General features: G+C 42.2%; 2 protein-coding genes across 2 annotated transcripts; one reads left to right on the top strand and one right to left on the bottom strand.

Moving 5' to 3' along the window:
• Positions 1–392: 392 nt before the first annotated feature.
• On the top strand, positions 393–1,124 carry egr2a (early growth response 2a; the record flags this gene model as incomplete). Its single annotated transcript, XM_080528657.1, has 1 exon — positions 393–1,124. The coding sequence occupies one exon, from the start codon at positions 393–395 to the stop codon at positions 1,122–1,124; it is 732 nt and encodes a 243-aa protein (XP_080384783.1).
• A 1,623-nt stretch (positions 1,125–2,747) lies between these two features.
• Positions 2,748–4,320, bottom strand: adob (2-aminoethanethiol (cysteamine) dioxygenase b). Its single transcript, XM_080550470.1, has one exon. The coding sequence runs from the start codon at positions 4,050–4,052 to the stop codon at positions 3,291–3,293; it is 762 nt and encodes a 253-aa protein (XP_080406596.1). The 5' UTR covers positions 4,053–4,320; the 3' UTR covers positions 2,748–3,290.
• Between the last annotated feature and the right edge of the window lie 8,454 nt (positions 4,321–12,774).

Here is a 12,774-nt window from a genome sequence, read left to right as displayed (position 1 = left end):
ACACCTAATGGTTCAGATTATGTAAAAAAACTCAATTTTGACAAAAATGGAGATAGAACCTTATAATTCTAACGTCACGATACGGCACTGTTTAAAGCCTAACTGACTGTGTTCCGTTTCTTTGCTTCCCAGGTGGTTGTTTGAGTGACCAAAAGCCGGGCACCCTCGAGTCGTCCTTCCACAACAACTTTCCACAGCCTGCGGCATTACGCACTCAGGCGGTGGCATACACGGGGAAGTTCTCCATCGATTCCAGAGGTACAAGTGGACACTGGAATTCGGAGGGTGTCATTAACGTGGTTACTGCTGATATAACAACCACAGACCCGGGGTCTATCTCACCAGCCTCACTGGCACCATCGAATATTTACACAGCAGGCACTGTGGGCATCATGGCGCAGAATCAACCCGATATCAACCACATGTATGCTCCCCATCCCTCCTACTCTTGCAGCGGGGACATGTACCAGGACCAATCAGCCTACCTGGCAACGTCGACCTGCCCCATGTCTTATCCACCCCCGTCCTACACGGCACCCAAATCCACGGTTGACACCACTGCGCTCATTGCCATTATGCCAGACTATGGCGGGTTCTACCAGCCAAACTGCCAAAGGGACATCCAGACTTTCCCTGATATGAAATCACTATACTCCCTGGACTCTCTGAGAGTCGCCCCGCCTCTCACACCGCTGAACACAATAAGGAACTTTACGCTCGGGGGCCCCGCACCGGAGGGGGGCCCTTGCCTGGCCGCTGCTTACAACACTCAGAGTGTGTCCCTGAGGCCAATACTAAGGCCGAGGAAGTATCCGAACCGACCGAGCAAGACGCCCGTCCATGAGCGACCGTACCCTTGCCCCGCGGAGAGTTGCGATCGGAGGTTCTCCCGGTCGGATGAGCTGAGCAGACACCTCCGTATCCATACGGGCCACAAGCCCTTCCAGTGTCGCATCTGCATGCGCAGCTTCAGCCGCAGCGACCACCTCACCACCCACATCCGGACGCACACGGGCGAGAAGCCTTTCTCCTGCGACCACTGTGGAAGAAAGTTCGCCAGGAGCGATGAGAGAAGGAGGCACACGAAGATCCACTTAAGACAAAAAGAGAAAAAAACGTCCTAATGTTGACACTGGACAATTTGTTTTGACATTAACCGCAGGATGTGTGAAATCAACCGTTCCAGTGAAATCAACACTGTCACTGAAGTGGGCTGACAGCAGCTGGGGAAAAAAAAACATTATCAAAAGCATTAAGCCTATCAAAATCATTATATTGTGAGGTTTTTATAGTGAAGAAATTAGAGGGAGTTTCTGGTGGAGGAGGAGACGGTGGAAGACAGGTGGCAAATGAAAAACTGTGGTCTTTGTGTTATTTGAGGCTATCATGAAATAGGCCTATTGCCACACAAAACCACCTAGTCAGCCAGTCAGCCAGTCGGAACCTTTACAGTAGGCTGAACTGTTTTAGAAAGAAGATCTCAGAATATAGAAAAATATGCTCATTGTTTCAGGTGAGGGCAGTCAGGATTGGTAGGAAAGCAGTTGTAGCTTATAGATGTTTCAGGGGAGGCTGATGGAGGTAGAAATTGGAGGACGGGCTCATTGTAATGTAATGCATCGAATGGAATGAGGAATGGTATCAAACACATGTTCCTCATTTCATTCTATGTATTACAATGAGCCCGTTGTCCGATTTCTACCTCCACCAGCCTCCCCTGGTGTACTGCCTGATCACTGAAAACCCATATAGGAACTGTGTTTAATGGCCTCTTGTGTCTTCTGCCTCCAGCCTTCCCTGACTTGTTAGATGGATGGGATGGGAGTGAACAATATGGGACCACGGTGAAATGATCATAACTGAAGAAAAATAAAGAGGCCAATGGCAGTTTCATCAGTTATTATTTTTTATTATTATTATTGAATAACGAATTAAAAAGTGCTAAAACTTGAACGATTCGCACACACGCTTATACAGGATATGAGACTTGAGAGTCTCGGCACATAATCAATACACATCATAAATGCAAATTGTAATTTCCTTGTTGAATGATGTTGTATGACGAGACTCACCATTAGTGTTATCATGTAACTTTACCTACTGAGCTTTGACGGAATTGATGCGTCTAGCCCATGCAGGCTGGAAGATGTTGAGATACTGTTTATTGATGTTAGGCTAATTTAGTGCTAACTGTTGGCTTGCTTTTTCTCATGCCTTTTATACAGCAGTCAAGTTTATGAATTATCCATAATCCAATGTTTTTCCAAATACAGCCTACCCCAAATGACATGAATGACGTGGTTTTTGTATTTGTCTTTTCTTCAAACAACCAGTGGATTCAGTTTGATTAACATTTTACTTTCATCTCATTTGAAGCCATAGTCCTGTTAATACACACTGGTATACATTTGGTCATTTCTAGTTTATTATCTAGTAGTATTTTGAGGTAATACCCAGTTCATCCACAAGAGGTTCCTTGACCATAAGAGCAAGAGTCAGAAATCGGACAGGCTATTTGTAATGCATGTGTCTTTGATATGAGCCCGTCCTCCGATTTCTACCTCCCCTGATCCATATTGATGGGACTTACCAATTAATACAGCCTCTATTCCAACACTTCAATCATGCTTCCTTTCTTTCTTTCCTGATCGCATTAATCACTTAACTAACATGATTCGAGCTTTCCTCAGTTGCTTACATCAATCAAATCATGTCAGATCAGTGATTTCGTCTAGGAAATTTGAAAAGACGCGTGAGTATTCAAACTAGAGCCCCTAGATTAAATCAATCCAATCAAAAGCATTCAACATTTCCAGGTGTAAGTCGTCATCACTTGTAAGCAAAATGTCTGTGCACATTGCCAATACCAATTTCATTGTGAATGCATTAATTACATTACTTTGACGTTACTAATACGTTAGTCCTATGTATGGTTTCAGTCATTCAGAGGCTTGATGTATTTTTTAATAAATTACAGAATAATCATAATATGCACAAAGATCACAATTTATTTTCATTACAAGTACTTCTTTCATTACAGGCGAAATGCATAGTGACACTGATTATTACACACACAAACCAGCCTATTTAAGTGCATGTAGTCCACAACATTCTCCCTACACATCAGCCTACACACCACAGTGACGAATCCCATTCGCATCATGTAGGTATGATAATAACGCACACAAATGTCATGACATGGTCCTGAGAATTCACTGAGTGAGCGATCATACTCTTGTCTTGGGTTGCACTTGACTTGCTACTGATCAGGCCCCTACATGAAACCATCTTCACATGGAGACTTCAGGCCCGGGGTATGGCTCGCCGCCGCACCAGAACTCAGATGGTTGGGACACTTCCATCAGCCAAACATCCTTGTTCTGGTGGTCCTGCGGTCCCGTATTTTGCTTCTCAGTGTCCGAGACTGATTGGAGAACTTTGTAATAGTGACAGTCTCTCCCGTCGTCGGGGTCATAGGGGGGCGCCAGGATGTCAAAAAAGGCAGTCGGTCCATCCACAGCGTCGATCTGGTGAAGGTTGTCCCTGTCCGGGGTCAGGACACACGGGCCGCTCTCCTCCGTGTACTCCCCGACGGACCGCAGGATGGACCGCCTCACGGCCACCCTCTGGTAGGGTAGCAAGGGCGGGTTGAATTGAGGGGATTCACTAGGGGATTTCTTCTCCAACCGATCGAAACAGCTGATCCTGACCTTGCCGTACATCACTTTCATCATGCCGTACATCCCCGGGTGGTCGTGCAGGGGGATGGAGGCGCCGCTCTTCAGCAGGAAGACCCCCATGCTGAAGGCGTCCGTCTCGCAGATGTGCATGTACGTGACCGACGGGTTGTTGGAACCGGAGCTGTCAACTTTCCTGGGAGCGATTCTCAGATCAGCCGCTTTGATTTCCGTCATGAGGCTTTTGAGTTGACTTTGGTTGTCCAAGAAGGTTTTATTGGCTTCGCCTACGGCAGATGCGTTCCGAAAAGTGACGAGCGCCTGTCTGGCGATTTTCTGAATGAGGGAGGTCATGTTGTCCCGCCGGGGCATCATATCTGGCTGGTGAAATGTTGTCCTGTCCACTTCCACTGGTCTCGTGCTGTGCTAGCGTTAGCACGCTGATGCTCCTTCCTCCACCTCCACGCACAAACACACAGCTGCTACTGTCCCTCTTTCACTGAGAACGATTCGTTACAATATGTGTGTCCTCTCACATTTACAATTAAAATGGAACAAAATAAAGCAGACAGTTCCATTCAATCTAAAGTAAAGGGTTCGCTGGGACAACCACACATTACTCCCCCAACTCCCCATTCACGGATTCCTGTCACACACGTCCGCAAAGAAAACACTTCAGTGCTTGCATGGCATTCTGGGAAATGTGGTTTATTGTTGGGCATAGGTATTTCTCTTAAACTCTAAAACAGTACATGTTTATAGATATAAATAATCACATACACACGATATTTTTTATAATATTGAGGTTGATATTGAGTTAAGATTTAATCTAAAATGTTTAATCCTGGATAAAGATTACGATTTTACTAACTTATGCACTACAATAACCAAAACACAACACCCCACCCCCTCCTCTAAAGAAAAAAGAAAAGGTTGTTGACCTTTCTACGTATATGGTAGCGTCAGTGCAGCAATCTAATCAATCTGGCATTCCTAATATAAAATTGACCAGCTGGTCAACTGACAGCTGCAGTCGCTGGTCTGAAACTTTATTTTATGTTTTCAAAGGCGTGCCCCTCTATACACTGTGAACATATTTTGGCTTCAAATATATTTGTGTCTGGATGCAATTCAGAAAGTGATGTCAATATGCTTCAGGATATTATAGATAATTATGTGTGTTTTGTTTTTAATTGAGCCTTATGGAAAATCATTCATGAATCATGTTTGGCCTGGAAGCTCTGTTTTGCGTGACAGGTTTTGAAGCATTTAGTCATTAGTCTTCATGAGATTCTTCTGATCTGTTCATAACATCGTCTGTTTTCACACACACACACACACACACACACACACACACACACACACACACACACACACACACACACACACACACACACACACACACACACACACACACACACACACACACACACACACACACACACACACACACACAAGCCAATGTATCTATAAAAAGAGGTCACAGTCACGTCGCAGGAAATACACAACGCCCACGTTCAGTTCCATGTTCCTCTTCCAGGCTAAATTCAGATACATTGCTCCCATGCTGCATGTTGAGACAACCCTCATATTAAACGTTTTTTTTTTTACACCCTATCTAAAAGGTGGTAGCAGATATTTATGTTCCTACCCTCTTGTAGAATATTCAAATAATATTTTTTATATCATTTCTTTCTGCTGATTATTAATGGTGATTGTTCGCCAGCAAACTCCTCAAGTGCAGCAGAAGTTTCAAAAACACAACATATAATACATATATAATATAAAAATATCATGGTTGTCTTGGTGTGACGCAGTGCTTCTGTCACTGCATTTTGAATCTGTTCGCCCATTACTCTCTGATGACGGCCTGCTCTTACAAGGTTTGGTGGGAGAATAATTCCACACACAATGTCACAATGTCAACAGAGAAATATGAATGTCTGTTTTTGTTATACAGTAACAGGATTGGAATGACAATATCATTGACTTGCCGTGTCTCAGCCTGCTGGAGTCAGAAAGTCATTGAATGTATTTACATTGCCTCCAGAGAAAACAAAGGGTCTGGCTGGAGCCTTTGGCCCAAGATGGCCTTGCAAGGGAGAGAAGAGGTACAGAGAGGGTGGCGGGGCGGAGAGTCAGCATAGGCATTGGCTTGCAAGTGCAGGGCTTGGTGGCCCCCACCGCCTGATAGCCCATCCTCTCAGGTTTCCCTCAGCGTAGAGTCCGTGCCTTGTGTCCGGAGAACTAAGAGGTCTCGGACCGTGTTACTAATGTGTGTATATACCTTTTAGACCGTGTTACTAATGTGTGTGTATACCTTTTAGAAGTTTGTAATCTCTGGCTGGGGCTTCTTCAAACATTCTGGCCCAGTGCCACTCAAAGGCTCTTGGAGTGTCTGTCTGTTTAGTGTTGTCTTGCTTGCTCTACAGGAAAGGTGCTTCAAAAGGTATTTTGTTTTGAACCATTTAGATCTATTGTATTAAATGTAACCTATGAATACAAAGGTAAATGCAGAACCAAAGATATACTACAATAGTGACTAAAAACAGGAATCTACATATATTATCCATAAAAACAGGTTATAATAAAATAATTAATATCAAAGCACTCATGTGGGTTTATGAAAAAAAGAAAAAGTTTCAACACAGGCATTAGAACTACAACTACAAAAAGTTTTGTGGACAGCCGTAACCAGGGGGGTATTCCATCAACCTTGATAAAGGAAAATCCAGGCTTATTTTTGATAACTCTCGCGAGATCTATCAAAATATGCCTGGATATTTTGATGATTCTCCGGAAATCTTTCAGAATAGGCTTGGATTTTCCTTTAGAGTTGTTGATGGAATACCCCCCAGGTCAAACTGTGACTTTATGTTTACATGCTCAATGAAAGATAAACAAGCAGCATCATCCGCACACTGTCATGTGACTGTGGGGAATAGTAACAATACACATAATGATAATGTGTTGGCTAGATCAGCAAACAGAGGATGTGCAGTGTGTTTAGAATAGCACTTCAAAACAGTTGACACACATCCCAGGAGAGATTGGACATGTACACAGTCCAGGGGAGGCTGGTGGAGGTAGAAATCGGAGGATGGGCTCATTGTAATGCATGGAACGAAATCATGATACCATTCCTCATTTTGTCATTCCCTCCTTCATCACGTGATACCATTCCTCATTTCAGTCCATACCTTACAATAAGCCCGTCCTCCAATTTCTACCTCAACCAGCCTCCGCAACACAGTCGTCATTGAAGAATGTTGAAAATATTCAAACAGATGATAAGCAGATGATGTGAGTGTTTGTGTGTGTGTGTGCGTGTGTGAGGGTTATTCTTTGCCATAGTGTAATGTGTGCTTTTCTCAGGGGGCGAGCCTGTTTTGTGAAAACAAATGTCAATATCATTAAAAATCACTTCATGAACATTGATTGAAGTTAGCACATAATACTACATGAAACAGGATGTATGTAGGATGAGTGTTTGCGTGACCATAATGGTTGTCACCATCATGAAAACAATATCGCGCTGTCACGCGAACACTCATCCTACATACATCCTGTTTCTTGTCGATCAATATATTTTGTCATCAAGCAGGTTATTATTAGTGAGCAGAGTGTGTGTTGGTACATCATCTGTGTGTTTGTCACAGGGGAAAACAACAGGATTCTTGCCTCTCATGTCTAAAAATAGGGAGAGTGACATCAACAGCATGTTTGGTGACTAATCAGCAGAATGTCACTAATCACACACACACACACACACACATGACTAGTGATCAGTGGAGGCAGAAATCAGAGGATGGGCTTGTTGTAATGCATGGTACGGAGTAAGGAATGGTATCAAACATTTCCTCCGATTTCTACCTCCACCATTCTCCCCTGACACATGACTAGGGATGATGTGCTGGTCATCGGCAATTCTTTTTTCACACGGTTATCAATGACAGATTACAGTATTTCATTGGGAATACAGACAATATACAATTGCCCTTTGGACTACAATCAGTACTTCATAAATGATGTCACTCTGCGGAAAGTTACCACATTCCATTTCCCCTTTCTTCCATCTAACAGTCTACTGTGACAGCTGTTGTTTCAGTTCAGTTCAGTTTGAGAAGTCAACCCCATGTGCAGTCGAGGTTGCCACTGTTGTGTATTCTTATCGATAAAGTAGGAAAACGGCAAATAAAGTTCAACCTCATTTATTTACTGACAGCTAACAATGCAATCATCTTGCCATAAGCTTTTGTCTATCTTGGAACAGAGTGGCAAACCTGGCTTGCGGCCATTATCTGAACAGTGTTGCACATGTGTAGTGCATTGTTTATACCACACCTGATATCCAATCAGTGGCATTAGAATGAACCCACCCCAATCGAACAAGACTGCTGTACATTGGTAACAACTGTATAATAACCATTCAAGTGTAACTACTGTATATCAGGGGAGGCTGGTGGAGGTAGAAATCAGAGGACGGGCATTGTAATGATCATTATACAACAGTTAGTTCCGACCAAGTAATTTGATTGGACAAGAGGCATTCCATTAACAGCACTGGGACTTTTAACTATATGTATCACTCCGAAATGACCGTTAATACAAAGTAGCTAGCCTGCAGATGTTTGTGTTCAGGTTACTAGGCAACAGTCCAGTTGCGGAACTATTTTGTGTTGACGGAGCCAAAATACATGATTAAATAAACAAACAAATACTAATCTGTTGTCACTTATTACTGTTAACTAATAAATTGCGCTGTAGAACTGTTGATAAGCTCGTGTGATAAGCAATATCACACGAGAGGGAGTGCTGATATACTGAATATAGGCCTGCGGCCTCGTACCTACGACCGAATCACAGCCGCGCTGATATTCAGTATAACAGCACTCCCTCTCGTGTGATATTGCTTAATTGTAATGCATGGAATGGAATACAGAATGGGATTGAACATGTGATACCTGTTTAATACCATTTCTCATTCCATTCCATGGAACATCCTCCAATGTCTACCTCCACCAGCCTCCCCTGCTGTTTACACAACATCAACCACCAACACGTTCAGGGGACTGGTGATCCCTGTTCCTGTCCCCCCCCTCCTCCATTTTCACCATGGTCTTCTGATGAGAATGAGCCACTTGTGATATGCCATTTTCCACAAACAGCAGCGTCGTCGATGGCAGTGTTGAAGTCAGTGTTCAAGGCGATCCCTACAGATTTCACAGATCTCTCCCTAGCCTCTGAACTTCCTGTCTGGACTGGACAATGTCCGAGTTTCTTCTCGTTCTTTTCCATCCATTCACAACACTTTCATTCATTCCCGAGGTTCTGAACTCACCAACCTTTCCATGGGAAACTGAGAGAAAGGGAATTGTCTCACCAATTGGAAAACTCTTCATAAGTGTTTCATTCAAAATGTTGCCTAACAGGGGTTCAGGGAATGGACCAACGATTACAGCACATTTAGGAGCACTTTGGGGAGACAGAGGACTGATATGAATCAAATGGCAGAAGTCTACAAAGGACTTGCATAGCATCCAGTCTGACCATGACCCATGACCCTGACCCCATGTCCAGATTACGACATCCAATGCTGTCAGTATTGCAATGATTGCAACTTCAAACACACAAAGCAAGGAGCTTATATCTAATGGCTTTGTACGTTAGTTCCGTCACAACATAAATCACTGCATTACCCCAGATCCCGACCAGGACTAAAACAGTAAGGGACATTTAGCTTGGCTGTGATGGTACTGTAGGACGAGGTCTCTACTACAAATGCAGCAGTGGCGCCACTTAGTGGTCATTGGGGAGTATTGCACGTTTATGTGGCACTCACAGAACAAGCCACCCCCCCCCCTCATCACGGCCAACTTGGCTAGCCCGACCTCTAGGCTTCACACAGGATATGAGACTGTGTAGAACTGACGTCAGATGTATAAATCTGTGACGCACTGTGAAAGTGAGATGAGAGTAGCCCATTCATTCCCGAAAAGACAATCCTGTCCTCGGCTCCATTTGTAACCTTTCTAGTACGTAGAATTCCCGGATGAATGGTTTCAGTGATGTCCCTTCTTTTACATGTGTCTGTAGATGGTTTTCATGGTTTTAAATGTTGCATTTGTGATGGTCAGTGTTGTGGCCCTGTATGGCACTGGTAGTGGTTTACTCAAGAATGGTCAAAAGGCACATCCTTTAGTGGGTTAGGGTTAGGGAGGGCAGAGAAAAAGTCAGTATAGAGAATGAATAGAGGCCTGCACACTCACATTCTTCACCATGTGGCTTTACTGAACAAACAATGTTTCAATCCGACAACAATCTGACCTGGGGGATATTCCATCAACATTTCTAAAGGAAAACCCAAGCCAACTGGTAGTGGCTTACACATCCCTTCCTTGATACCCTGCACATCTCTAAATGCAAATCTCTAAATGCTGCAAAAGATATGAGTATGAACGTACATATTTACAAGACGTGCATTAAAATATAATTGTCCGAATCATTTTCATAAGTAATCTGTAATTGTCTGTTAAAAAAGAACAACAAAGGTTGAGTGGGGTCATTTTGGTCTTTAATCTTCATGATGTCACACACAGACGGGCAAGACTACAAAGGTAGTTTGTTCACAGTATTGCATTTTGCACAGTATTATACATACTACAGTGTTTTAAGTGAAGGCACAAAACAACTGATTATTCTCTCAAATAAACCTCACCTACAAACATGAAACCAAGGACAACAAACGTGGCAGCAATAACAGTAATACAGAATTAAACTTTTTTTCTTTAGTTAGATATCCGGTTAGATCACCTCCTTAGACCTACTCCTTAATTAAATTAACTTTTTCTTTTGTTAGATATCTGGTTAGATCACCTCCGTAAACCTACTTCTTTCCCATCTCGCCTTCTGATTGTCCAGTTTTACTCTCTTGCGAACCCCCCTCTCTGACCATTTGTGCAACTCTCTGTAACCATTAAAATACAGTGTCTTCGGAAAGTATTCAAACCCCTTCACATTTTTCACATTTTGTTGTGTTATAGACTTAATTTAAAATGTATTAAATTAATAGCGTTTGCCATCAATCCACACACAATACCCCAGAAATGTCAGTAAATGTATTAAAGCTGAAATACAGAAGTACCTCATGTACATATTAGTATTCAGTCCCTTTGCCATGACACTTAAAATGAGCTAAAAAGAGCTAAATTGAGTCCATCTTAATGGATGGAATAATAGTTCATGTAATGTGGGAATCAATATCTTTGTTTTTATAGGGTCTCTGACTTGCATAGGAATCACTTACACACTGTGTTTTATAGGAATCACTGTGTGGACCAGGTTGTCATTCCAAACTGAGCAAATGGAGAGGAACAAAACTGCAACAGGAATGCGACCCTGAGGCCTGGGGAGACTTATAAAATGGACAAAGTTGAATGGTGGAGAGGAAAAAGCACAGTCATCTCAGTCACTCTACAAAACTGGCCAAAAAGAATCCCTTAAAGGAAAATAATCTCTCTCACATCCATAGTTTTTTTCAACAATACATTCAAGTGATACAGCAAAGAAAGTGTCTGGAAATGTGTTTTTTGGTTTTACTACAAAGCATTAAGTGTAGTGCAAATCCAGCACATGCAATGCAGTTTCCGCACAATCTCGTGTGAAGAATAGTTGTAGCTGCATCAAGTTATGGGTATGTTTGTCACTGGCAGGGATTGTGGAGTTTGTCAGGACAGAAGAGAACATTATGACATTTTAACTAACCCTAATCTACAGTGTGTAATTGATTCCTATCCAAATGAGAGAACATATAAAAACAAAGATATTAATAATTCCAAAATTACATGAACTATTATCCTTGCACTAAGACGGATTCAATTCAACTTATTGAGTGATTTGTTTATGACATTTTTGCATTTTAGCTCATTTTAAGAGTGTCATACCAAAGGGTCTGAATTATTATGTACATGAGGTATTTCTGTATTTATTGTATTGTTGTATTAATACATTTTAATAAATGTACAGATTTTTTTATTTTTTTTAAGTCTATAACATTTTATTTAATCCATTTTAAATTGAGTCTATGACACAACAAAAAGTAGAAAAAGTGAAGGATCTGAATACTTTGCGAAGGCACTCTATACGTGGCTATGCTACAAGTACACATACAAGTTATACTATTACATCAGTTAATATTTTTACATTTGCAACTTAAGGGACATGCTCTCAGTGCAAACAATAGCGATGCACCTCATGCGTCTTACAACGTACGATGACTCTTACATTGCATTACAAAAGCATGACAGTGAACTCAACAGCTCGGACTCAACTTAATACACACAACAGCATCCTTACATCACAGCATCAGATACAATGTAAATGCATTCTGTTAACCACTTTTGGTGACTGGAGTCTGACCAGTGGCCTCTATGCATTGTAGACAATCAACATAGAGGGCTCTGATTTTGGCCAATATACATCCTCTAGGGGAGGCTGGTGGAGGTAGAAATCAGAGGGGTGGGCTTGTTGTAATGTGTTACCAACACCAATGTGTTACCAATTCTGTTCCACGGATTACAATGAGCCTGTCCTCCGTTTTCTGCCTCCACCAGCCTCCAGTGACACCTTCCAAGCTCAATTTAAATGTCCAGTGTGAAAAGCAGATGTGTGACAGGTGGATTCTGATATGTTGGAAAAAGGGAAATAAAACTGTCTTCTCAGCCACAAAGTATTGCTCAACAGTCAATATCAAAACAGAGAACATGGTCTAGACGTGGGTTGGTGCTAATACCATTTAAATTCAACTCAATTTGGGAGTTCAAATTCCACTCAATTCAAGACTTAAATTGATTCCCTGATGTTGGACTGTCATGTTGGGATTGGCCACAACCCTGGTCTATATAACAGCACCATATCAAGAACACCATTGGAATAACTAGAGAAAAGCCTGATATATGTTCAGGTTTGCTGCGGTGCGCAGGTTTGTATGCTCCCCATAAAAGTACATTTCCACACCAACACTACACTAGCTGTATACAAAATATCAATCAACACTTTTAACAAAACATAGAGTTACAACAAATACCATATATATATA

Source organism: Nansenia antarctica (assembly GCF_963989245.1).
Source record: "Nansenia antarctica genome assembly, chromosome: 1".
NCBI classification, from domain to species: domain Eukaryota; kingdom Metazoa; phylum Chordata; class Actinopteri; order Argentiniformes; family Microstomatidae; genus Nansenia; species Nansenia antarctica.
The sequence above is the reverse complement of the archived record's forward strand: the minus strand, read 5'-3'. Positions and strand labels throughout refer to the sequence as shown.